The sequence below is a fragment of the Salvelinus fontinalis genome, chromosome 6, assembly GCF_029448725.1.
Source record: "Salvelinus fontinalis isolate EN_2023a chromosome 6, ASM2944872v1, whole genome shotgun sequence".
Taxonomy (NCBI): Eukaryota; Metazoa; Chordata; class Actinopteri; order Salmoniformes; family Salmonidae; genus Salvelinus; species Salvelinus fontinalis.
In genome coordinates, this window is record NC_074670.1 from 57,941,593 (window position 1) to 57,969,057 (window position 27,465).

The 27,465-nt window shown below is 46.9% G+C and overlaps 1 protein-coding gene across 5 annotated transcripts in view; it reads left to right on the forward strand.

Annotated features, from left to right (window-relative positions):
- The window catches only part of diaph2 (diaphanous-related formin 2), a 727,774-nt gene that overhangs the window by 191,639 nt on the left and 508,670 nt on the right, over positions 1 to 27,465 (forward strand). For all 5 annotated transcript variants that reach the window (XM_055927231.1, XM_055927234.1, XM_055927235.1 and 2 more), the window contains 6 exons: positions 5,924 to 5,998; positions 6,112 to 6,181; positions 7,448 to 7,584; positions 9,292 to 9,400; positions 18,029 to 18,139; positions 19,367 to 19,479. In XM_055927231.1, coding sequence (XP_055783206.1) covers positions 5,924 to 5,998; positions 6,112 to 6,181; positions 7,448 to 7,584; positions 9,292 to 9,400; positions 18,029 to 18,139; positions 19,367 to 19,479 — 615 coding nt within the window. The remainder of the gene's footprint in view (positions 1 to 5,923; positions 5,999 to 6,111; positions 6,182 to 7,447; positions 7,585 to 9,291; positions 9,401 to 18,028; positions 18,140 to 19,366; positions 19,480 to 27,465) is intronic.

The window sequence follows — 27,465 nt, forward strand, 5'->3', positions numbered from 1 at the left end:
GCCTATGTATTGAGGCCTTTAATACAGGCCGAGGCCCAGGACTTGAAACAATATCTTGAATGATCAATTAACTCACAGCTCTTTGCACAGATATTCTAGTATTAGAATGAGGGAGGTGGCACTGACTGATTTCTTTCCTGGCTGTCAAGATGAAAAGAGAGCATCTCACTAGGGGGTGAGGCATCTGTGGATGTGCAGGTCCTAATACTGCTTACCATATCAAACCGTGGCATTCCTCCACAGAGGTATAGCTCCATACAACCCCTATTTCAATTAACGGGCACGATCATTTACAGCCACCCGAGCCACGGCCTGTACCATCTAGAAGGCGGAGACGGTACAGGTGAATCAAAACTGGGACCAAGAGACTGAAAAACAGCTTCTATCTCCAGGCCATCAGACTGTTAAACAGTCATCACTAGCCGGCCTCTGCCCAGTACCCTGCCCTGAACTGAACTGTCACTGTTACTAGCCGGCTACCACCCTGTATTCTACCCTGCACCTTAGAGACCGCTGCCCTATGTACATAGTTATTGAACATTGGTCACTTTAATAATGTTTACATACTGTTTTACCCACTTCATATGTATATACTGTATTCTATTCATGGCTCATCCTATATAACTACTGCTGTGCACAGCTTTTCTATTCATATACTGTCCATACGGTCTATACACACCACACCAACATTTACTTACACTATATATACAAAGTATGTGGACACCCCTTCAAATCAGTGGATTCTGCTATTTCAGCCACACCCGTTGCTGACAGGTGTCTAAAATCGAGCACATTGCCATGCAATCTCCATAGACAAACATTCACGGGAGAATGGCCTGACTGACAAGTCAGTTCGTCAAATAGCTGCCCTGGTCGACTGTAAGTGCTGTTATTGTGAAGTGGAAACATCTATGAGCAACAATAGCTCAGCCACGAAGTGGTAGGTCACACAAGTTCACAGAACGGGAACGCAGGGTCCTGAAGCGCGTAAAAAATTGTTTGTCCTCCGTTGCAACGCTCACTACCGAGTTCCAAACTGCCTCTGGAAGCAATGTCAGCACAATAACTGTTCGTCGGGAGCTTCGTGAAATTAGTTTCCATGGCCGAGCAGCCGCACACAAGCCTAAGATCACCATGCGCAATGCCAATGGCGTCGGCTGGAGTGGTGTAAACCTCGCCACCATCGGACTCTGGAGTACCATCTGGGTTTGGCGGATGCCAGGAGAACGCTACATGCCCTAATACATAGTGCCACCTGTAGAGTTTTGTGGAGGAAGAATAATGGTCCGATGACATACAATGACATTCTAGACGATTCTATGCTTCCAACTTTGTGGCAACAGTTTGGGGAAGGCCCTTTCCTGTTTCAGCATGACAATGCCCCGTGCACAAAGCGAGGTTCCATCAGAAATGGTTTGTCGAGATCGGGGTGGAAGAACATGACTGGCCTGCATAGAGCCCTGAACTCAACCCCATCAAACACCTTTGGAATTAATTGGAACGCCAACTGCAAGCCAGGCCCGACCTCACTAATGCTCTTGTGGCTGAATGGAAGCAAGTCCCACCAGAAATGTTCCAACATCTAGTGGAAAGCCTTCCCAGAAGAGTGGATGCTGTTATAGCAGCAAAGGGGGACCAATTCCATATTAATGCCCATGATTTTGGAATGAGATGTTCAAAGAGCAGGTGTCCACATACTTCTGGTCATGAAATGTATCTGGCATTGCTCGTTCAGATATTTCTTAATTACTTTCTTTTAATTTCGGGGATTTGTGTGTATTGTTAGTTATTACTTCACTGTTGGAGCTAGATGTTATCACAGGTGCAGCATTTCACTGCACCTGTGATAACATCTGTAAAATATGTGTAAGCGACCAAAAAAATATGATGTGATTTGTTGCCCCTTTCTCTCTCTCGCCTCTTTCTCTCTTGCCTTTCTCTTGTTTCTTGCCTCTCTCTCTCGCCTCTCTCGTTAGGAAGGTTAATGTGCTTGTGTGGTCAGTCACATAGCCACTCCACCGTCGCCTGGTGCTGTCCACTCTCCCCTGTGCTGAAATTAGCCATGCGTTTCTACAGGGTTTCTACATTAATTTCTACAGGGTTTCGAAAGTGGTTTATAGAGGGTTTTGACAGTGGTTTCTACAGGGTACGGGCGCTCCCATTGTCACTGTGTTCAAATCAAAGATTATTACTTCTATTGTCCTCTCTCCTACGTATCTATCTGAATGGGGGGAAGGTGGGCCAGACACCTGCTGGAGAATGCAAGAGATCCCATTTATGTCCCGTCATCAAAACTGCTAGAGAGGACAGAAGAGGCAGGGGAGTACAAGTGTACAACTTCATTAGAGAGGTGTGTGTGGTCGTGACAGCTGAGCACTTCAATCCACTCATAAAGGAAGAAACAACCACATGTGAAAAGATTGGTGGTGCGTCTCAAATGGCACCCTTATCTCTAACACACAATGCCATCTCTGTGTTACCCTTCCCTCTTCATTCTTTCCATCATTGCCTTTTGAGATCACAACTTTCTGTATGAATCAAATGCTTCCAGGTATTTCATATTTTGACCTTTCTCCTTCCTGGTTTGTATTGTGTAATATGCCTGATGCCCAGAGGACAGAGGAGACATACAGGAAGTCGAGGTCAGAAAGTGGAAAGGCTAGGCCATTCATTAAGTCCTATTCACAAAGATGTCTGTATTTTTACTCATTAATAAGCTACTCGTCACTCTTTTCTTGCTATTGCAAAGGTCATAACCTTTCTGAGTACCAATTGTTTGAGGATACTGATGTCTGCTTTATATAAGCTATAACAGCGTCTGAAAGGATAAATGCTAATTTGATCATTCCTGAGAATGTGAACTTAAATATCTTCTGTCTGACCAAAGAGCAAAATGTAGATGTTGCGTGTTAACTGCAGTCATTGGTATAGAGTATTTTCTTGTTATCACTGACTGATTTGCTTCATAGTATTTATACCATATATAACTATGCAGAGTAGAACCTTGTGTGTAATTAAAATACAATGCAATTGTTTTGGATTATATTCATATACATATTATATTATGTTTGACATCATTCTCATTGGGCATGCTATTCTGGTTCCTTCAGTAAGTCATTGCATTGATTGGGAGGAAATGCTTATGGCCTTCAGAATGCAGAATCACAAGGCTGGCAGCCTCCCGGTGCTCAGGTTCAGGTTATAATGTCGAGAGCAATTTGTTGCTAAGAGCACAAGTTCTCAAGTGGAATGCAGCAGTGCTGAATAGGTCAGGAGTGGCAGAGTGGTACAGCGGTATGGCTTAGCCCATAATCCAATATGAAAGATATTGCTCTCTCACACAGAGCTCTCAATAACATAATACTCCCCGACGCCAGTCCCAATGAAATAACACAACAAGAATGAACAATGTTGGGCCACTGGCTGAAATCAATGTGCATAAAAGGCATCACAAGACAGGCCAGCTGGTTGGTCAGACAGACTGAATGCGTGTCACATTCCACAGAACAATTCCGTTCGGTCTGTTGCTGTGGCTGGTGTACACAAGCAAAGCATTCTCTCCAGCAGCAGTGACATTTCCCATGCCAAATCTGCTTGTAGGAATATGATTAACACGACTCGGCAAACACATTCAACAACATATATGGTATACTTGATAGTGACCCACAAAGGCAGCTAATTGTTTCATTTCTAGGGAATCACATTGCCTTGTTCGTGAGCTACATGGTGACAGCAAAGGTCAGATGTATACATGTTTCCATTTGGGACTGTGACATCATCTTATATAATTCTGGGTTTTGTGGCACTTAACATAAATACAACATTATCAAACCAGCAGAAATAGTACACATAAAATTGGTCCGTCCCTAAGGCAAACCATGCCTTTATCATTAGCCTGCGGGATGTACATGATTGTGGAAAGTAACACGATTTGATGGCACTTAACTGCAGGATTATATCCATCAATTGCTCATGAACAAGTTCCACCCCAAGTTAATGAGATCCTGATGCATGCCACACATTGAGGGAGGAGGAAGCTGAAAGGGAAGAGCATCCTATTTGGCTACTGTGCTGTTGCGTCTTTGACAGACCGATGGACCGACAGACGGATTGGCAACATCGACAGAGAGACATACAAACAGATAGACCTAACTTCACTATCTATCCACTTTAGGCACCTCCAAACGAAAGCTGCTTGATTTCCCAGCAGTGAAACGATAGCCGCCTCAGAACAATAAAAGCTTGTCACAACATGCTAGGGACGGGATGTGTCTTCAACTTCAGCTTTCATCTATCAGTGTTGTCTGTGGAGTAGCACTGTTTTGCTTTGTTTACTTTCCATCTTGTTGAAGAAGAGGTCGTGTTGAGACACAGGTTATTTCAACCACATGGATTGTGTCATATCACTGTCCAGCATATCAGGCCTGGCTAGGCGACCTTTAATCCGCCTGAGCTACAAACTTGTTCACCCAATGGATCTAATTTGGGTGTCATGGCAGCTTTTGCGACCCCCCCCCCCCCTGTTTTGCACTCCAAGACATTGTACACAACTGCCTGGTATTTGTGCCTTGGATCTCAGGTTACACAGAGTAATAATCAGAATATCTCTCCACAAATATTGGCTTCATTTCCCCTAGCTCTCGCATAAGCCCTACAGTGGCGAATCGGCGAGCATAAACAAAATGATTGTGGATTTACCGAATTGTGCTCCGTCAACCATGTCGCCTCTTTCCCGCTTCTTTTGTTGTTTCACATCGCTCATTTGTTCCTACTCTCTGTATTGATGTCGGCTGTCATAAACAGCAGTGTGATTGTGCTCTACATTGAGTCGGGCTAGATTGATTCCCCGAGATCTCATTTTTGTTATTGGGGCTTAGCTAACTGTGTTTGCATGCAATGAGCTGCCTCCCGCAATCTCTTCGGTAAACAGACAGTTATACATTTTGAACATTATGCTGTTTGGTTTTATTAACAAAGCAGATCATTATACTGTACATCACAGTGGTAATAAGGTGCAAATTAGGTTGGGCTTGGCCTGGTAATGCATTTTGAGGAATGGGTTCGGATGGCTTTGGTAGTCTTAGTAATTCTCAATTTATTCTGTTGCAGATCAGAGATAGCTACCTCACTTCACCTTGGCAGAGCCGCCCGTCTTGGGCAGTACGCATCGGCCCTAATCGAGGGTCTTCTCCAACTCAATATAAATTACATTAATATGCATGCTATTATTGCTTTGAATCATTATCAAAAAGGCGGAATAAATCATTGAATTATGACCCTTTAACGCAAGAAAATGCTCAATGCGTTTTGTTTTATTGACAGTCTGGCGGCGAGAAGAAGTGATGCTAATGTCATAATCTGGCTGTGATCGGGGGGTCGGCCCCTGCCCCCATCGCTGACAAACAGTCTCATCTGCACTGGATCATTTGCTGTCTCCAGATACGTTTGTGGTTTATAGCCAATTATCTCCTGCGATCCATTATTGATTACAGTGTTATCTTTCTTGCATTGCTTAATCTTTTGGCGTTGCTACAGCAGGCTGTGTGGGGTCTAGAACACTGCTAGAACACAGGAGCAGGACATAGGATGGATGATTCTTCCTTTGCCTGTACATTAATATGATAAACATTCTAGCATTTAGTGTTACAAAAAAGAGGGCCGTGTTGATTTTCGATGCCACGTCTCATGAATAGATTCTCCAAAGAAATAACTAGGAAAAATAGAGACAATGATAGAGACAATGATTTTCTCCATATCCAATCATATTGTGGAGAGGATTTTTTTTCTCCCTCAGAGACAATGAAACCAATACCACCAATGACTTTTTCGTGTTATTTTGATGTGTGATTCGACATCTGTTGGTCTGGCACGGAACCATGTATGTTGTCTGACTTTTCTGACTATTTTTTCTTCTGTTTTCTAGCTGGGTGAACAACTTTGGCCATGAAGGACTGGGCCTCCTCTTGGATGCATTGGATAAGTTGCTGGATAAGAAACAGTAAGCATCTCACATTACAATGACTTCTCGTCTCTCAGTACGCCCTCAATACTGTCTAAATCTATTCTTCTCTGCCGTATTCTCATTCCTGTCCTTTCGCCTGTCTTTTTCAGGCCAGAAAGTATAGACAAAAGGAACCAGCACAAGCTGATCCAGTGTCTCAAGGCCTTCATGAACAATAAGGTTTGTACGGGTTGGGTTGGTCCAAGGCCTTCATGAACAATAAGATTTGTACGGGTTGGGTTGGTCCAAGGCCTTCATGAACAATAAGGTTTGTACGGGTTGGGTTGGTCCAAGGCCTTCATGAACAATAAGGTTTGTACGGGTTGGGTTGGTCCAAGGCCTTCATGAACAATAAGGTTTGTACGGGTTGGGTTGGTCCAAGGCCTTCATGAACAATATGGTTTGTACGGGTTGGGTTGGTCCAAGGCCTTCATGAACAATACGGTTTGTACGGGTTGGGTTGGTCCAAGGCCTTCATGAACAATATGGTTTGTACGGGTTGGGTTGGTCCAAGCCTTCATGAACAATAAGGTTTGTACGGGTTGGGTTGGTCCAAGGCCTTCATGAACAATAAGGTTTGTACGGGTTGGGTTGGTCCAAGGCCTTCATGAACAATACGGTTTGTACGGGTTGGGTTTGTCCAAGGCCTTCATGAACAATAAGGTTTGTACGGGTTGGGTTGGTCCAAGGCCTTCATGAACAATACGGTTTGTACGGGTTGGGTTGTTCCAAGGCTTTCATTCAAAAAGTTTTACGTTCAGCAGTTTTTCTTGATTCTTCAGTGTTTTCAGAAAGCCATATATCAGGATTCAATTGGCACCCAACGTGGGACCTCAACCACTTCAACAATCATTGTGATCCTTTATTCCGCCTGTTATATCGACTCAATGTAATTTGAGGAGGGAAGAGAAGGACAGTACAGTGTAGAAGTGGTTCTGTATTCACCCTGAAGTGCTACAAACCAGAGACTGAATTTCTATAGTTTCAATGCCTAAATTTCAATGGCAAAACTGAAAAAAAAAGTATTATTCACATTGAAAGAGTGGTAGAAATGAAATTAATGAAAAGTGGTATTACTTTATACCGAGAATGTATTCTTCTCAAAATCCTGTATGGTGAAACCAGGTTGGCTGTTTTTCCTATCTAGAATGGATGTACTGTGACGAGAGCTATTATGGACAAATAAAGCGGAGCTAATTTGCCATATTCAACCCATTGTCATCAAGTATTTCATTATTCTTTTTTGGGAAGCAGCACTGTCTCATCTTTGGAAAGTGAGGATGGATGAGCTATTGATATTGCTACCCTTTAACAAAATCCCAATATGTGTTCAAGTATACTTGAGTCCAAGATAGATTTAAAGTTAGGGGAGGACTATAAGTATTTGTCCCCACAGTCCTGACCTGAATTGGCTCAATTCATCATAATCTCCATTTTCCCTTGCAGTATGGGCTGCAAAGGATTCTGGGAGATGAGCGAAGCTTGCTTCTCCTGGCCAGGGCCATTGACCCAAAACAGACCAGTATGATGACAGAGATCGTCAAGATCCTCTCAGCTATCTGCATCATTGGAGAGGAAAACATGTAAGTTCACCGCCACATTCAACACTAACCTACCATTATAATATCCCCAATTTCACACTTCTCTCAGTGCCAGCCATTGTCTTCATCCCCACTTCTCCCCCCTAGCAACCCTCATTTCTATAATCACATTAAGGAAATGCATTTGTAGACAACCTGTCACTGGCCCTAACACAATACATTCTGTGCACTCATGTTACATTTGCAGCGAGGGCTTTGAGATGTACCGGAGTTCCATCCGTTAACATGTTCTGATTTAGCAGTTTGGGCTGTGTAATGTATTTCAGTTCTCAGTGTTGTTGGCCATGAACACACAGTTCGGCTAACAGATTATACATTGAATCCAGGGGAGCTCTTTTGTATTGAGCTGGACTAAAATAACAACGGGACTTCTTAGTAGCTCTGCATGCAGTGGAGGAAAATAAAGAAATGGAAATAATACGACAATCTAGTTAAAACTGTTTCTTACATATCAGCCCCTCCTGAATGTCTCTCTGTGACCGTGGTTTTGGCCCCTGCTATGTTTAATCTAGGAATGTAAAATTACTCGCCTGAAATTAATTTTCTAGTACTAACTAAGCTGCCCTCATACTCAATTTCCCATATACTTAAAGAAAAACACACACACACACACACACACACACACACACACACACACACACACACACACACACACACACACACACACACACACACACACACGTGTGTGCATGCTTAAACAGCCCTGTTTAAGCATGCGCAGCTGATTGACAGGGAATAAAGCTGAGGCCTCACTTTCCGGAAAAAAAAGTCAAGGGTTGGGTGGTGCTGGGTCGGTAGTTTCCTCCGCATCTTCCCTCTCTTTGCTCCTGTGCCAGACTATTTTGGAGCGAGGGGGGAAGATCACAGGCATGGCTCGGTCGTGAGCCATCCTCCCTCCCCGAGGACCCACGAACACTTCACCGCCCTGGATGGCAAAGTGGAGAGAAACAGAAAAAAGAATGTGCTGAAAAATAAATATAAAACAAGAGCTCTCGCGATCCCTCCCTCTTTCTTTCTCTCTCTCGGTTGTGCTTCTCCTGTGTATAGAAGATAAAAGCTTGACAGCAAACCATTTCCAACCCCGATGAGAGAGGCCCCGACGACTGATGGCATGATAAAGCGCATCCAGATAAAGAAGGGGCTCGGCATCCAAAAACTTTTGTTTGCTGTTTACTAAAGTGGCTATTTAAACTGTCTTCACCTACTTGTGTTGCAGCCCCTTTGTGCAGGCGCATAGCAGTGTGAGGCCTTCGTTTGAAATTGCCCAAATCACTATTCAGCAATGTTGCCGTGAGCCCTTGTAAACGGTCTAATTTGCTTTCACAACAATATGTGTTTTTATAAAGTAGTCCTGTAGCCTTCTCCCTGCAATAAATTGCTCCTGCCCTGGCATCACAAACTGCATTTTATTATGAATAGCTTTTACAATGGATAATATCAGCTATACAGGCTTTCTCTGAACATTACCAGAGCAATGAACACTAAAGCAGATCAATTGGATACCTATAATGCACAGGGTTGCAAACAAAGACTCAGGCCAGTCCATTTGTCTTGGGTCCCCATAGAACGTCTCTGACAAAGACAAGGGGACAGATTAGATGATATGTGAGGTGGAGGTGTGAGTAAATGTCCTGGTGGTAGGGCGATAAAGGCGTTTGTTGACTTTTCAGTCTTTTTGTTTTCTCTCAGCCTGGATAAGATCCTGGCTGCCATGACGATTGCAGCGGAGAGGAATAACAGGGAGAGATTTGCTCCGATAGTGGAGGGACTGGAGAATCACGAGGCTCAACAGCTCCAGGTCAGCATACAACCCCTTTTGGACAGACACACACACGCACACGCACACGCACACACACAAACTCGCACTTTGTGCAAATCCCATTGACAACAGTGTGTGATTTATGTGTGACATTGAGTCATTTACAACTTTCTCACATCTTTCCATAAGAACCTCATAAATATCCACTTCCATCCACAACACTCTTTCAACCTGCCCCTTACGGAGTAGCCCATGGTGCGATGACTGTGTTATTTCAATGCTAGTCTGCTTGGATTTGAGTCATACATCAATATTCTGTTTATCAACCATTCCAAGTTTTATCTATGACCTCAACCTGTAGGCCTCTGAGGCAAGTTGTGGAAAGAAACATATTTTTAAGCTCACATATATGCACATCACACATAACAAAGTCAAATCATTCGAGTCTGCCATGTCATGTGCAATGGAGAGAACTCGGCTCTAGTCAGTGTCATTCTCACAAATGGCCTCTTGGCTTGGAGCCGGTGTTTGACGCGGAGGGACAGGTTGAAATTGACAGTTCTGTCACTCAGGGGTCTACTGTACCTCAGCCCCTGTCGACGGGTACACACATTTCATCTCCCTTGCCCTCCTTGCTTTGTGTCTGCTTGTCAACCTCTGGCACCTAAGCTGTTTGATGGGAGTCGACCAAGGGTTCTTTCTCCTGGCCTAATCAACACCACCTGCTTCACTCGAGGAGCTCTACCAGAACTGTTCTACTCTCTTTTGAGGACTCTTTTGAGAACTCTGAAATATAACACAAGACCAGAAGAGAGATGTTGACTTCCAGAAATGTTTTTTTCCCATCCTCGTAACAAATATTTTTCTGCTTTTTCTCAGTGTTGTTGAGGCTGGTCTCTGAGGACCCAGAGGAAAAGGGCAACCATGCAGCAACATACCTGTCTTTACTTCTGTTATTTTCCCTTCACTGTTTCATTCTCTGGCACTTTTTTGCAAGCAGTCTTTTTAAAATTTCATAATTTGTAAAATTGTTTGTAGATGGGGCGGACTATGGGAAGGAGATAAGGGAGGAACGGGTGATGAGGGAAGGAGGGATGAGGGAGCGTTGGGGAAGGAGGGAGGGTTGGGGAAGGAGGGAGGGTTGGGGAAGGAGGGAGGGAGGGATGGATGGGGGAAGGAGGAGATGGATGGGGGAAGGAGGAGATGGATGGGGGAAGGAGGGATGATGGGGAAAAGAGGGATGATGGGGAAAAGAGGGATGATGGGGAAAAGAGGGATGATGGGGGAAAGAGGGATGATGGGGGAAAGAGGGATGATGGGGGAAAGAGGGATGATGGGGGAAAGAGGGATGATGGGGGAAAGAGGGATGATGGGGGAAAGAGGGATGGATGATGGGGGAAGGAGGGATGGATGATGGGGGAAAGAGGGATGGGGAGGGGTAGGGAAGGAGGGATGGATGATGGGGGAAAGAGGGATGGGGAGGGGTAGGGAAGGAGGGATGGATGGGGGAAAGAGGGATGATGGGGGAAAGAGGGATGGATGGGGGAAGGAGGGATGGATGGGGGAAAGAGGGATGGGTGGGGGAAAGAGGGATGGGTGGGGGAAAGAGGGATGGGTGGGGGAAAGAGGGATGGGTGGGGGAAAGAGGGATGGATGGGGGAAAGAGGGATGGATGGGGGAAAGAGGGATGGATGGGGGAAGGAGGAGATGGATGGGGGAAGGAGGAGATGGATGGGGGAAGGAGGAGATGGATGGGGGAAGGAGGAGATGGATGGGGGAAGGAGGAGATGGATGGGGGAAAGAGGGATGGGGAGGGGTAGGGAAGGAGGGATGGATGGGGGAAGGAGGAGATGGTTGGGGGAAGGAGGAGATGGATGGGGGAAGGAGGAGATGGATGGGGGAAAGAGGGATGGATGGGGGAAGGAGGAGATGGATGGGGGAAAGAGGGATGGGGAGGGGTAGGGAAGGAAGGATGGATGGGGGAAAGAGGGATGGGTGGGGGAAAGAGGGATGGATGGGGGAAAGAGGGATGGATGGGGGAAAGAGGGATGGATGGGGGAAGGAGGGATGGATGGGGGAAAGAGGGATGGATGGGGGAAAGAGGGATGGATGGGGGAAAGAGGGATGGATGGGGGAAAGAGGGATGGATGGGGGAAAGAGGGATGGATGGGGGAAGGAGGGATGGATGGGGGAAGGAGGGATGGATGGGGAAGGAGGAGATGGGTGGGGGAAGGAGGAGATGGATGGGGGAAAGAGGGATGGGGAGGGGTAGGGAAGGAGGGATGGATGGGGGAAAGAGGGATGGGTGGGGGAAAGAGGGATGGATGGGGGAAGGAGATGGATGGGGGAAAGAGGGATGGGTGGGGGAAAGAGGGATGGATGGGGGAAGGAGGGATGGGTGGGGAAGGAGGGATGGATGGGGAAGGAGGAGATGGGTGGGGGAAAGAGGGATGGATGGGGGAAAGAGGGATGGATGGGGGAAAGATGGATGGGGAGGGGTAGGGAAGGAGGAGGGATGGATGGGGGAAGGAAGAGATGGATGGGTAGGGGTAGGAAAGGATGGATGGATAGATGGGGGAAGGAGGATATGGATGGGGGAAAGAGGGATGGGGAGGGGTAGGAAAGGAGGGATGGATAGATGGGGGAAGGAGGAGATGGATGGGGGAAAGAGGGATGGGTGGGTAGGGAGGGATGGATGGAGGAAGGAGGGATGGATGGGGGAAAGAGGGATGGATGGGTAGGGAGGGATGGATGGAGGAAGGAGGGATGGATGGGGGAAAGAGGGATGGATGGGTAGGGAGGGATGGAGGAAGGAGGGGAGGTAGAAATCCCTGGATTGTGCTGCTTGTTTTCCTCCTCCATAAAATGTCCGCTAATGAAAAGATCCGCCACTAATTGTGAAGTAAATTAAACTACCTTGCTGATGCAGAAGGTTCAAAGAAATTAGAATACTTTTTAAAAACCTTGTGATGGTGCTGTGGAGCCTGACTTTGTTAATGTGATTAAAATGGGTTTTGCCGCAGTTCGGGCTTTGCTCTCTCCACTGCAAAGAGAAAGCCAGCCTGCATCCCTACTTTAAACCGTCCCAGCAGTCCCACTTTTAATTACACTGACAAAAAACCTCCTACGGCAAGCACGGCTCACATGACGCCGAGCTCCCTTCTTGCACCGTCGCCAACCCCAAAAACAAGCACCACAATAACCCTCCTCGAACCAATTCCACACAACAAACATGGTTGAGGTCTGTCTGCTTCATACGATAGGAGGACAAATCTACACGTAGACGAAGAGAAGAAAACAATATCATTAGGCCCATGAAGCTCCCTCAGTCACTCATAACTCTCGAAATGGTTATCTTTCTTTTGAAAGACTAAAGATGGGAGTGAAGTTAGTGAAGTTTCAGCGAGGATTCTAGCGTAGCGTCCCTGGTGGGTAGACTTCAGGCTTGGATGCCCAGCTCTTGGTCCAAGGCTCTGGAGGTCCTATTGGAGTGGTTTGATGTCTGCTATGTTGCTGCTGCCTGACACCATTGGCATGTTCTCAAAGCAACTGTCTCATCCCCTTCCACCCCACCAGTAGGGCTGGTGCAGCACAGAACAACCTTTAGAATTCTCCTTAAGCTTACTGTTTTCCCGGTGCGCGGCAGGCCTGGTGCATATGTAAAGAGTCTCCATTAGCACTGACATGTCCCCATAATCCATAACACCATATTCCCTCACTCCACTGGATTAATACAAACCTGTTCGATTTCACTGTCCCCGGGCTATAGAAAGGGGAAAAAACACATTGAAAACAAACCAATGCTGTTCATTCCAGATGGCTATTATTCCCCATCGCCAGGCGAATTCCCGCTAGTTACGTTCTCTGAGGGCATGAATTGGGCTAGCGTGATCATTTTATGTGTGTGTGTGCGCATGGGTGTGCATGTGTTTGTCTGTAAACCTCTCGCCAGGAAAAACACCTACAGGGGGAATCGGTGTGAATAACAGCCAAGCGACAGCATTCACTACGACCCGTTAAAAAAAGATGTGGGCCAACACAAACAGGCCGATAGAGGTTTTCTATAGGGTACTTTTCAAGTCAATCACAGAGATCCTTCAGTTCCCGATCGATCCGCCTGTCAGAGGAACACTCCGTCTTCTCCTGGTGCTGCTCCCCGGAGCCACCTTACATCCCATTAAGGCCCATCAGCATTTTCCCTTTCCCCTCATTCTCCCGCCACTCCATCCCTCTACTCTTCCCTAATCCAATAAATCAATTACAAATGCACATCTGGTCAGTAGACTCCCCAGACCTCTTCTCTTTTCCACTTCCTTTTACCTTCTACTTTTTTCTGCCTCTACACCAGACTATGGCCTATTTCTCCTCTCTTCTCCTCTCTTCTCCTCTCTTCTTTCCTGTCTTTCCTCTCCTCTCTAGGAGAGGAATATAAATTGCCTTCGGAAAGTATTCAGACCCCTTTTTCCACACTTTTAGGTTACAGACTTATTTGAAAATTGATTACGTCGTTTTTTTCTTCATCAATCTACACATAATACCCCATAATGACATAGAAAAAACAGTTTTTTGTCTGAAAAAACATTTTTGCTAATTAAAAAAAAGAAATATAAAGAAACGTCTGTTTTTCAGGACCCTGTCTTTCAAAGATAATTAATAAAAATCCAATAACTTCACAGATCTTCATTGTAAAGGGTTTAAACACTGTTTCCCATGCTTGTTCAATGAACCATAAACAATTAATGAACATGCAGCTATGGAACGGTCGTTAAGACACTAACAGCTTACAGATGGTAGGCAATTAAAGTCAGTTATGAAAACTTAGGACACTAAAGAGGCCTTTCTACTGACTCTGAAAAACACCAAAAGAGAGATGCCCAGGGTCCCTGCTCGTCTGCGTGAACGTGCCTTAGGCATGCTGCAAGGAGGCATGAGGACTGCAGACGTGGCCTGGGCAATAAATTGCAATATCTGTACTGTGAGACGGCTAAGACAACGCTACAGGGAGACAAGACGGACAGCTGATCATCCTCGCAGTGGCATAACACACACCTGCACAGGATCGGTACATCCGAACATCACACCTGCGGGACAGGTACAGGATTGCAACAACAACTGCCCGAGTTACACCAGGAACGCACAATCCCTCCATCAGTGCTCAGACTGTGCGCAATAGGCCGAGAGAGGCTGGACTGAGGGCTTGTAGGCCTGTTGTAAGGCAGGTCCTCACCAGACATCACCGGCAACAATGTTGCCTATGGGCACAAAGCCACCGTCGCTGGACCAGGCAGGACTGGCAAAAAGTGCTCTTCACTGACGAGTCGCGGTTTTGTCTCACCGTGTGTGATAGTCAGATTCGCGTTTATCGTCGAATGAAGGAGCGTTACACCGAGGCCTTTACTCTGGAGCGGGATCGATTTGGAGGTGGAAGGTCCGTCATGGTCTGGGGCGGTGTGTCACAGTATCATCGGACTGAGCTTGTTGTCATTGCAGGCATCCTCCTCCCTCATGTGGTACCCTTGCTGCAGGCTCAGAGGCTTCCAATGTCCGTACTGTGAGACTAAGACAACGCTACAGGGAGACAGGACGGACAGCTGATCATCCTCGCAGTGGTCTGTCACCACACCATTGAGCACGTCTGGGACCAGTTGGATCGGTGGGTGAGGGCTAGGGCCATTCCCCTCAGAAATGTCCGGGAACGTGCAGGTGCCTTGGTGGATGAGTGGGGTAACATCTCACAGCAAGAACTGGCAAATCTGGTGCAGTCCATGAGGAGGAGATGCACTGCAGTAGTTAATGCAGCTGGTGGCCACACCAGATACTGACTGTTATTGTTACTTTTGATTTTGACCCCCCCTCCCCCCCTTTTGTTCAGGGACACATTATTCCATTTCTGTTAGTCACATGTCTGTGGAGCTTGTTCCGTTTATGTCTGCTGTTGAATCTTGTGTTCATACAAATATTTACACATGTTAAGTTTGCTGAAAATAAACGCAGTTGTCAGTGAGAGGACGTTTCTTTATTTGCTGAGTTTATATATGGACACACCTACTCATTGAAGGGTTTATCTTTTTTTTTACTATTTTCTACATTGTAGAATAATAGTGAAGACATCAAAACTATGAAATAACACGTGGTTAAAAAAGGGTTAAACAAATCAAAATATATTTTATGTTTGAGATTCTTCAAAGTAGCCACCCTTTGCCTTGATGACAGCTTTGCGCACTCTTGGCATTCTCTCAACCGGCTTCACCTGGAATGCTTTTCCAACAGTCTTGAAAGACTTCCCACATATACTGTGCACTTGTTGGCTGCTTTTCCTTCGCTCTACGTTCCAAATCATCCCAAACCATCTTAATTGGGTTGAGATCGGGTGATTGTGGAGGCCATGTCATCTGATGCAGCACTCCATCACTCTCCTTCTTGGTCAAATAGCCCTTACACAGCCTGGAGGTGTGTTGGGTCATTGTCCTGTTGAAAACAAATGATAGTCCCACTAAGCGCAAACCAGATGGGATGGCATGTCGCTGCAGAATGCTGTGGTAGCCATGCTGGTTAAGTGTGCCTTGAATTCAGCATCAATCCAAAAAAAATTGTCACATGCGCCGACCTTGTACTGAAATGCTTACTTACGAGCCCTTAACCAACAATGCAGTTAAAAATATGGATAAGAATAAGAAATATAAGTAACAAGTAATTAAAGAATAGCAGTAAAATAACAACTGAGAGACTATGTACAGGGGGGTACCGGTACAGAGTAAATGTGCGGGGGCACCGGTTAGTTGAGGAAATATGTACATGAAGGTAGAGTTTTTAAAGTGACAATGCATAAATGATAACAGAGAGTAGCAGCGGTGTAAAAGAGGGGGAGTGGGGGCAATGCAAATAGTCTGGGTAGCCATTTGATTAGGTGTTCAGGAGTCTTATGGCTTGGATGTAGAAGCTGTTTAGAAGCCTCTTGGACCTAGACTTGGCACTCCGGTACTGCTTGCCGTGCGGTAGCAGAGAGAACAGTCTATGACTAGGGTGGCTGGAGACTTTGACAATTTTTAGGGTCTTCTTCTGACACCGCCTGGTATAGAGGTCCTGGATGGCAGGAAGCTTGGCAATGATGACATACTGGACAGTACGCAGTACCCTCTGTAGTGCCTTGCGTTCGGAGGCCGAGCAGTTTCCATACCAGGCAGTTATGCAACCAGTCAGGATGCTCTCGATGGTGCAGCTGTAGAACTTTTGAGGATCTGAGGACCCATGCCAAATCTTTTCAGTCTCATGAGGGGGAATAGGTTTTGTCGTGCCCTCTTCACGACTGTTTTGGTGTGCTTGGACCATGTTAGTGTGTTGGTGATGTGGACACCAAGGAACTTGAAGCTCTCAACCTGCTCCACTGCAGCCCCGTCGATGAGAATGGGGGCATGCTCGGTCTTCTTTTTCCTGTAGTCCACAATCATCTCATTTGTCTTGATCACGTTGAGGGAGAGGTGGTTGTCCTGGCACCTCAGAGCCAGGTCTCTGACCTCCTCCCAATAGGCTGTCTCGTCATTGTTGGTGATCAGGCTTACCACTGTTGTGTCATCGGCAAACTTAATGATGGTGTTGGAGTCGTGCCTGGCCGTGCATTCATGAGTGAACAGGCAGTTCAGGAGTGGACTGATCACGCACCCCAGAGGGGCTCCTCTGTTGAGGATCAGCATGGCGGATGTGTTGTTACCTACCCTTACCAGGATCCAGTTGCAGAGGGAGGTGTTTAGTCCAGGGTCCTTATCTTATTGATGGGCTTTGAGGGCACTATGGTGTTGAACGCTGAGCTGTAGTCAATGAATAGCCTTCTCACATAGGTGTTCCTTTTGTCCATGTGGGAAAGGGCGGTGTGAAGTGCAATAGAGATTGCATCATCTGTGGATCTATTTGGGCGGTATGCAAATTGGGTCTAGGGTTTCTGAGATAATGGTGTTCTTGGGGAACTTCAATGCTGCAGAAATGTTTTGGTACCCTTCTTCAGATCTGTGCCTCAACACAATCCTGTCTCTGATCTCTACGGACAATTCTTTCGACCTCATGGCATGGTTTTTTTCTCTGACATGCCCTGTCAACTGTGGGACCTCATATAGAGGGGTGTGTACCTTTCCAGATCATGTCCAATCAATTAAATTTACCATAGTTGGACTCCAAACAAGCTGTAGAAACATCTCAAGGAGGATCAATGGAAACAGGATGCACCTGAGCTCAATTTCGAGTCTCATAGGAAAGGGTCTGAATACTTATGTAAATAAGGTATTTAAAAAAAAATATACGTTTGCAAAAATGTCTAAACTTGTTTTCACTTCGTCATTGTGGGGTATTGTGTGTAGATTGCTGAGGATTTTTCATCAAGGATCTCTACGGACAATTTTAGAATAAGGCTGTAACATAACGAAATGTGGAAAAAGGGGTCTGCATGCTTTCCGAATGCACTGTATACACATGAAATGTTTCACACATACTCTCCCCAGTGTCTTTTAACTCGACAGTGCCTGCTACATCATAACATAGATTGATACCATACACAGGCCATGCATGATAAATCACTATATCACCATTTAATTTCATGTTGATTCATGTTAAATAGAATGAATTACAAAAATATGTTCTCTCTAACGGTCTCTCTGGCATGTGTGTACATGGCAACAGGTGGCCTGCATGCAGCTGATCAACGCTCTGGTCACCTCTCCGGACGATCTGGACTTCAGGATACATCTGCGCAACGAGTTCCTCCGCTGTGGCCTCAAGAAGATCCTACCGGTGAGTTACAGTGCAAGGGGCTCTCCGTCACACACCTTCAGGGGCATAGAGATACATTAAATTGTCAGTCTAGGTATCATTTGTGTGTTGTTTTACATGCATAAAACCTCCTTTAGCAAGTGAGACTATAGTGAGTGGTGTATGTATACATCTGTATGTATACATCTGAGTTGAGGCAGATTTGGACCCTAAACTCTCTGATGAAACAGTCCACTACACATTTTCCAGTTGGGACAATGAATGATTGACTACCCCTCCAACTCCCATTAAACAGTTAGTTTTAGTCCCTAGCCCTCCCTGCGTCTCCCTGTTTGCCTGCGAGAGACAAAGCTCCTTCTGTCTCGCCTCCACATTGCTTCCATTATTATATTGGATTGTTCTAGCTCACCTCACCGCAGGCACCACCTCACTGATCACAGCTCGCCGTGGCATCATTATCAATCAGCAGACAGATCCTTGCACTCGGCATCCACTCATCCCTCATGACCTCATTTGCAGAGGGGAATTTGCCACGTGTTTATAAGTCATCTTGACTGCTCCGCTTGATTATCGCTGTCATTAGTTTAATTATCTTCATATCTGCCCCCCGATATGATGGTGTTTCCTTTACAATCATTTACAAATGCCTCATTTGAAGCTTTATTGTCAGCATTTAAACAGAGGCGGGGCACACTAATTGTGTTATGTTGTGGAGCCAATACAGTCAGGTGACCAAGAGGAAAGCTAAAATGAACCAGTCCTATGATAAAGTACTGAGAGGTTGCTTTTGGCCGAGAGTCCTTGAGACCTCTCCTTTCTGTTGCATTGCATGCTAACTCCCTCTCCGAAGCAAGACGGATGGCATGCCCGAAGAGCAGCGAGGTGATTGATAGCTGCAGAAATTGGGTTCCATTTGGCCCGGTGCCGTCTGTAAACTCTTAACGCCAATGATTCATAGGAAAGTTGTAAAGTGCACCATTATAGCTCCTCATTGAGGGAGCAGGTGTGGAGCGCTGGGTGATTCGGGTATACCAGGCCGGCAGGGAAGGAGGTGGATGGGTGTCCTAGTTCCCACACAGCTGTGACTTGGAAACCACCATACACTTGTCTCCATTAATGGAACTAGTATAAGCTAATACAATCAGGCTAGATTTGGTTTATGTATGTACTGTATATAAATTAATCCATACTGTAGATACATCCAGTCCTCTGTCTACCACAGTCTATTCATGTCTCTCTAAATTACAGGAGCTTAAAGAGACAGAGGAGCTGGACATCCAACTGAAGGTGTTCAACGAGAACAAGGAGGAGGACTCCATTGAGCTCTCCCATCGCCTCGATGACATCCGCGCCGAGATGGAATATCCTTTTGTCTGCCCGTGCCGCTGTTCCGGCCATGGAAAAAGGGCTGCTGGAAATGAGTGTATTGTGTGGGCCTCGCCAGGCTTACAGGTCTAAAGCCGGCATGGTCAGGTTCATTAGAGAAGGATTTGAGGAACTATAGTGCAATCTCCCAGCCCTATCGCTTACCAGGTAAACAGCCTCTTCTTCTCTTTTGCTTGACTTGGTTCTGCTCCCTCTCTCACCATCATTCCTCATCTCTGCCGTTTCCATCAGCTCTCAACTGGCAGATGCAAGACACGGGAGGCAACTGTCAATCATTACCAGTTGTTGTGTCTTCAGAACACAGTCTGGTTATGTTATGGCCATCTATTTTAAGTCTGTTTTTAAGGCAGATAAGATTTTTAGTGCGGTTGTTTTGGCTGGCACACCGAGGTCCATTTTCTGTGACCTCTATTGTTTTGTCTCCTTAATCACGTCTGTGATTCAAGTACTTTACCTTTCTCCCGCTCCCTTTTAACTAGAAATGACAAGTTGGTGTCTCCAAGTCGTCCCTCTATGTCCGCTCAACTGGAAACTTTTTGAGTGGTTAATAAAGTGAGCCCTAATTGGGTCTCGATTTCAAGACTTGTTTTAAAGCATTCTTGGCTAGGTGCCTAAATAATTCAAGCAGCTTCTCTAAGGGCATTTGGATGTGTGAAATGCTGACATGGTAGGCAGACAGTGCAGGGCCAGACACTGTTATACAGATGTTCTCACTGCCAACCTTTGTCTCCCCAATTCTCACAGTGCTCGAAAATATGCCACTGATTGCTGCGCTGAGTGACAGCTACTGTTGATGCTTGGTGAGAAAGAGAGAGAGTGAGGGAAGGGGAAAAAACAAACACCACACCTGGATTAATGATGTCCTTGAGCAGGTTCACAAATGAGAGGGCCCAATGTTTGTTTCCATGGCCAATGTGGTGTTAATCTGTGCTAGCTCTCGTCTCTGACATGCACAAACCTGCACGTATTCACGCACACACACAAGTAGATTGTAGCTTGTTTTCCTTGCCTCATGAATACTAACACCGAGAGGCATGTCTCCTCTCTGTCCAGCCCAGGTCTGGGTGCTGAGGATGTGACTCCAGGCCACTAATGAATATGAATGATGCTGTGAAATAGTGATTGATTGACCCTACCACTGACTGGTCCACATCTCACCTCCACTGCTGCTCATGTTTATTCATGCTACCCAGCTCCGCAACATGAGTAGAAGTAAAATGAAGAGGAGAGCGAGAGGGGGCGAGAGAGAGAGCGAGCAAGAGGGGGCGAGAGAGAGAGCGAGCAAGAGGGGGCGAGAGAGAGAGCGAGCAAGAGGGGGCGAGAGGGGCCGAGAGAGAGCGAGCAAGAGGGGCCGAGAGAGAGCGAGCAAGAGGGGCCGAGAGAGAGCGAGCAAGAGGGGCCGAGAGAGAGCGAGCAAGAGGGGCCGAGAGAGAGCGAGCAAGAGGGGCCGAGAGAGAGCGAGCAAGAGGGGCCGAGAGAGAGCGAGCAAGAGGGGCCGAGAGAGAGCGAGCGAGAGGGGGCGAGAGGGGCCGAGAGAGCGAGAGGGGCCGAGAGAGAGAGAGCGAGAGGGGCCGAGAGAGAGAGAGCGAGAGGGGCCGAGAGAGAGAGAGCGAGAGAGAGAGAGCGAGAGGGGCCGAGAGAGAGAGAGCGAGAGGGGCCGAGAGAGAGAGAGCGAGAGGGGCCGAGAGAGAGAGAGCGAGAGGGGCCGAGAGAGAGAGAGCGAGAGGGGCCGAGAGAGAGAGAGCGAGAGGGGCCGCGAGAGAGAGAGCGAGAGGGGCCGCGAGAGAGAGAGCGAGAGGGGCCGAGAGAGCGAGAGGGGCCGAGAGAGCGAGAGGGGCCGAGAGAGCGAGAGGGGCGGCGAGAGCGAGAGGGGCGGCGAGAGCGAGAGGGGCGGCGAGAGGGGCGGCGAGAGCGAGAGGGGCGGCGAGAGCGAGAGGGGCGGAGAGAGCGAGAGGGGCGGAGAGAGCGAGAGGGGCGGAGAGAGCGAGAGGGGGCCGAGAGGGGGCCGAGAGGGGGCCGAGAGAGCGAGAGGGGGAGAGAGCGAGAGACCACAAGAGAGAAGTGGGCCTTTGGATTTTCATTGTTCTGTAGGTGTGTTTGCTGCTTACTGATAGATGTAACTGTTGGGACACTTTCGTACTGATAGTTGTAACTTCTGGTACCCTTTCTTACTGTTAGATGTAGCTGCCTGAACCCTTTCTTACTGATACTGTAGATGTATCTGCTTGGACCCTTTCTTACTGATGGATGTCGCTGCTCGAACTGTTTCTTACTGATAGATGTAGCTGCTTGAACCATTACTTACTGATGGATGTAGTTGCTTGAACCATTTCTTACTGATAGATGTAGCTGCTTGAACCCTTTCTTACCGATAGATGTAACTATTGGGACCGTTTCTTACTGATAGATGTAGCTGCTTAAACCGTTTCTTACTGATAGATGTAGCTGCTTAAACCGTTTCTTACTGATAGATTTAGCTGCTTGAACCGTTTCTTACTGATAGATGTAGCTGCTTAAACAATTTCTTACTGATAGATTTAGCTGCTTGAACCGTTTCTTACTGATAGATGTAGCTGCTTAAACAGATTCTTACTGATAGATTTAGCTGCTTGAACCGTTTCTTACTGATATATGTAACTACTGGGACCGTTTCTTACTGATGGATGTAGCTGCTTGAACTGTTTCTTACTGGTAGATGTAGCTGCTTGAATCATTACTTACTGAGAGATGAAGCAGCTTGAAACATGTTTTACTGATGTAACTGCTGGGACCCTTTCTTACTGATAGATGTAGCTGCTTGAACCCTTTCTTACTGATAGATGTAGCTGCTTGTACCCTTTTGAACTGATAGATGTAGCTGCTAGCACTCTTTCTTACTGATACTTTAGACATAGCTGCTTGCAACCTTTCTTACTGATAGATGTAGCTGCTTGAACCCTTTATTACTGATAGATATAGTTGCGGGGACCCTTTCTTACTGATATATGTTGCTGATTGGACCCCTTTACTGATACTGTTGATGTATATTCTTGGACCCTTTCTTACTGGACCCTTTTTTTCTTCCAAGACGGCGTAGCAGTGTAGACGTCTTTGTCCTGTCGTGTCCCGTGTCCCTTGTATATATCTTTTTACATCTTTTTCTTCGCATATCTTTTAAAAATACTTTCTTAAAACTCAACTTCTAAATACTCTCCTGCAACCCGCCTCACCCAATGTGGCGTGGATCTGCTTTTTTCTAAAGTATTTCTATTTACTTCTGATCTGGAATCTGCCTACCAGCTATCAGTTAGCAAACCATTGCTAGCGGTCATCAGCTAACCTTTAGCTCGGAAAGCACTCGCTAGTTAGAACAACGTGACTAAAACCAGAGCATAACGGACCTATTTCTCTCCATATCCCCGGATTCCTACCGCAAACTCTGAACATTTTCATCTGGATCTTCGCAACTAGCTAACCACAATCCCGGGTGACCACTCCTGGCTAGCGTTCCCATCCCGGAGCAGGCACCAATTAGCCTGAAGCTAATTGGCTAGGGCTCCTGTGCTACCAATGAAGCCCACTCCTGGGCTACAAGACCCGGACCCATTTACTGCCGGTACGGAGCACGGAACCCCGCCTATCCTCTACGACTGGAATACCGACATAATCTGCCCGGGGACTCCAACAGGCCCCTCAGGCGTGACGCCCGCTGAAGGCCCATTCTGCTAACCTACTAGGCCTGTTGGCTACCTAGAGCTACCTGGAACCCTACTAATTCCACGACTGGTCTATCGACGTCACCGCACGAAGAGGCAAAAACAGACTTCCCCCCCATCGCGACGTCCCCCAAAGGCTAACTTGCCTGCCCCGGTCTGCTAACTGCTAGCTTATCTTGCAGCCATCGCTATCCGGCTTGGATTCTCTGTCGAAACGACCACGTCTGGTTTGCAGACGTGCCCTCAACCGGTGCCCTCAACCGGCCTCCGTCTGAGCAGACCCCCTCCGTCTGAGCAGACCACCCCCCCGGGCTACTAACTTTAAACGCGTGCTAGCTTAGTGGAGGCCTCACTACTCCATCTACGGCTGCCCCCTGGACACTATGATCACTTGGCTACATAGCTGATGCCTGCTTGACTGTTCATTAATTCACGGTACTCCATTCTGTTTATTTGTGTTTTATCTGTCGGCTCTGTGCCTTAACTCAGGATCTGTGTGTAGTTAATCCGACCCTCTCTGCCCAGTCGTCGCCATTTTTACCTTCTGTTGCTGTGTTAGCTGACTAGCTGCTGTTATTTCACCTGCTGTTTTAGCTAGCTCTCCCAATCATGACCTGCAATCACTTTATGCCTTATTGTATGTCTCTCTCAAATATCAATATGCCTTGCATACTGTTGTTCAGGCTAGTTATCATTGTTTTGGTTTGCAATGGACCCCGTAGTTCCACTCTCCGTACCTCTGATACCTCTTTTGTCCCACCCCCCACACATGCGGTGACCTCACCCATTGAGACCAGCATGTCCAGAGATACAACCTCTCTTATCATCACCCAGTGCCTGGGCTTGCCTCCGCTGTACCCGTGCCCCACCATACCCTGGTCTGCACATTATGCCCAGAATCTATTCTACCACACCCATAAATCTGCTCCTTTTATTCCTTGTCCCCAACGCTCTAGGCGACCAGTTTTGATAGCCTTTAGCCGCACCCTCATCCTACTACTCCTCTGTTCCTCGGGTGATGTGAGGGTAAACCCAGGCCCTGCATGTCCCCAGTCACCCTCATTTGTTGACTTCTGTGATCGAAAAAGCCTTGGCCTCATGCATGTCAACATCAGAAGCCTCCTCGCCAAGTTTGCCTTACTCACCGCTTTAGCACACTCTGCCAACCCTGATGTCCTTGCCGTGTCTGAATCCTGGCTTAGGAAGGCCACCAAAAATACTGAGATTTCCATACCCAACTATAACACTTTCCGTCAAGATAGAACTGCCAAAGGGGGAGGAGTTGCAATCTACTGCAGAGATAGCCTGCAAAGTTCTGTCATACTTTCCAAGTCTATGCCCAAACAGTTCGAACTTCTAATTTTAAAAATTAATCTCTCCAGAAATAAGTCTCTCACTGTTGCCGCCTGCTACCGACCCCCCTCAGCTCCCAGCTGTGCCCTGGACACCATCTGTGAATTGATCGCTCCCCATCTAGCTTCAGAGTTTGTTCTGTTAGGTGACCTAAACTGGGATATGCTTAACACCCCGGCAGTCCTACAATCTAAGCTTGATGCCCTCAATCTCACACAAATCATCAAGGAACCCACCAGGTACAACCCTAAATCCGTAAACATGGGCACCCTAATAGACATTATCCTGACCAACTTGCCCTCCAAATACACCTCTGCTGTCTTCAATCAAGATCTCAGCGATCACTGCCTCATTGCCTGTATCCGCCACGGGTCCACGGTCAAACGCTCCCTGAAACACTTCTGCGAGCAGGCCTTTCTAATCGACCAGGCCCGGGTACCCTGGAAGGATATTGACCTCATCCCGTCAGTTGAGGATGCCTGGTCATTCTTTAAAAGTTACTTCCTCACCATATTAGACAAGCATGCTCCGTTCAAAAAATGCAGAACCAAGAACAGATATAGCCCTTGGTTCACTCCAGACCTGACTGCCCTCGACCAGCACAAAAACATCCTGTGGCGAACTGCAATAGCATCGAAGAGCCCCCGTGATATGCAACTGTTCAGGGAAGTCAGGAACCAATACACGCAGTCAGTCAGGAAAGCAAAGGCCAGCTTTTTCAAGCAGAAATTTGCATCCTGTAGCTCTAACTCAAAAAAGTTCTGGGATACTGTAAAGTCCATGGAAAACAAGAGCACCTCCTCCCAGCTGCCCACTGCACTGAGGCTAGATAACACGGTCACCACTGATAAGTCCGTGATAATCGAAAACTTCAACAAACATTTCTCAATGGCTGGCCATGCCTTCCACCTGGCGACTCCAACCTTGGCCTACAGCCCCGCCCCCCCCGCTGCTACTCGCCCAAGCCTCCCCAGCTTCTCCTTTACCCATATCCAGATAGCAGATGTTCTGAAAGAGCTGGAAAACCTGGACCCATACAAATCAGCTGGGCTTGACAATCTGGGCCCCCTATTTCTGAAACTGTCCGCTGCCATTGTCGCACCCCCTATTACCAGCCTGTTCAACCTCTCCTTCGTATCATCTGAGATCCCCAAGGATTGGAAAGCTGCCGCTGTCATCCCCCTCTTCAAAGGGGGAGACACCCTGGACCCAAACTGTTACAGACCTATATCCATCCTGCCCTGACTAGCTAAGGTCTTCGAAAGCCAAGTCAACAAACAGATCACTGACCATCTCGAATCCCACCGTACCTTCTCCGCTGTGCAATCCGGTTTCCGAGCCGGTCACGGGTGCACCTCAGCCACGCTCAAGGTACTAAACGATATCATAACCGCCATCGATAAAAGACATTACTGTGCAGCCGTCTTCATCGACCTGGCCAAGGCTTTCGACTCTGTCAATCACCATATTCTTATCGGCAGACTCAATAGCCTCGGTTTTTCTAATGACTGCCTTGCCTGGTTCACCAACTACTTTGCAGACAGAGTTCAGTGTGTCAAATCGGAGGGCATGTTGTCCGGTCCTCTGGCAGTCTCTATGGGGGTACCACAGGGTTCAATTCTCGGGCCGACTCTTTTCTCTGTATACATCAATGATGTTGCTCTTGCTGCGGGCGATTCCCTGATCCACCTCTACGCAGACGACACCATTCTGTATACTTCCGGCCCTTCCCTGGACACTGTGCTATCTAACCTCCAAACGAGCTTCAATGCCATACAACACTCCTTCCGTGGCCTCCAACTGCTCTTAAACGCTAGTAAAACCAAATGCATGCTTTTCAACCGTTCGCTGCCTGCACCCGCACGCCCGACTAGCATCACCACCCTGGACGGTTCCGACCTAGAATATGTGGACATCTATAAGTACCTAGGTGTCTGGCTAGACTGCAAACTCTCCTTCCAGACTCATATCAAACATCTCCAATCCAAAATCAAATCTAGAGTCGGCTTTCTATTCCGGAACAAAGCCTCCTTCACTCACGCCGCCAAACTTACCCTAGTAAAACTGACTATCCTACCGATCCTCGACTTCGGCGATGTCATCTACAAAATAGCTTCCAATACTCTACTCAGCAAACTGGATGCAGTTTATCACAGTGCCATCCGTTTTGTTACTAAAGCACCTTATACGACCCACCACTGCGACCTGTATGCCCTAGTCGGCTGGCCCTCGCTACATGTTCGTCGTCAGACCCACTGGCTCCAGGTCATCTACAAGGCTATGCTAGGCAAAGTGCCGCATTATCTCAGTTCACTGGTCACGATGGCTACACCCACCCGTAGCACGCGCTCCAGCAGGTGTATCTCACTGATCATCCCTAAAGCCAAAACCTCATTTGGACGCCTTTCCTTCCAGTTCTCTGCTGCCTGCGACTGGAACGAATTGCAAAAATCTCTGAAGTTGGAGACTTTTATCTCCCTCAACAACTTTAAAAATCTGCTATCCGAGCAGCTAACCGATCGCTGCAGCTGTACATAGTCCATCTGTAAACTACCCACCCAATTTACCTACCTCACCCCCATACTGCTTTTATTTATTTTATTTTCTGCTCTTTTGCACACCAGTATCTCTTCTTGCACATGATCATCTGATGATTTATCACTCCAGTGTTAATCTGCTAAATTGTAATTATTTGATTTATTGCCTACCTCATGCCTCTTGCACACATTGTATATAGATTCTCTTTTTTCTACCATGTTATTGACTTGTATATTGTTTACTCCATGTGTAACTCTGTGTTGTTGTCTGTTCACACTGCTATGCTTTATCTTGGCCAGGTCGCAGTTGCAAATGAGAACTTGTTCTCAACTAGCCTACCTGGTTAAATAAAGGTGAAATAAAAAAATAAAAAAT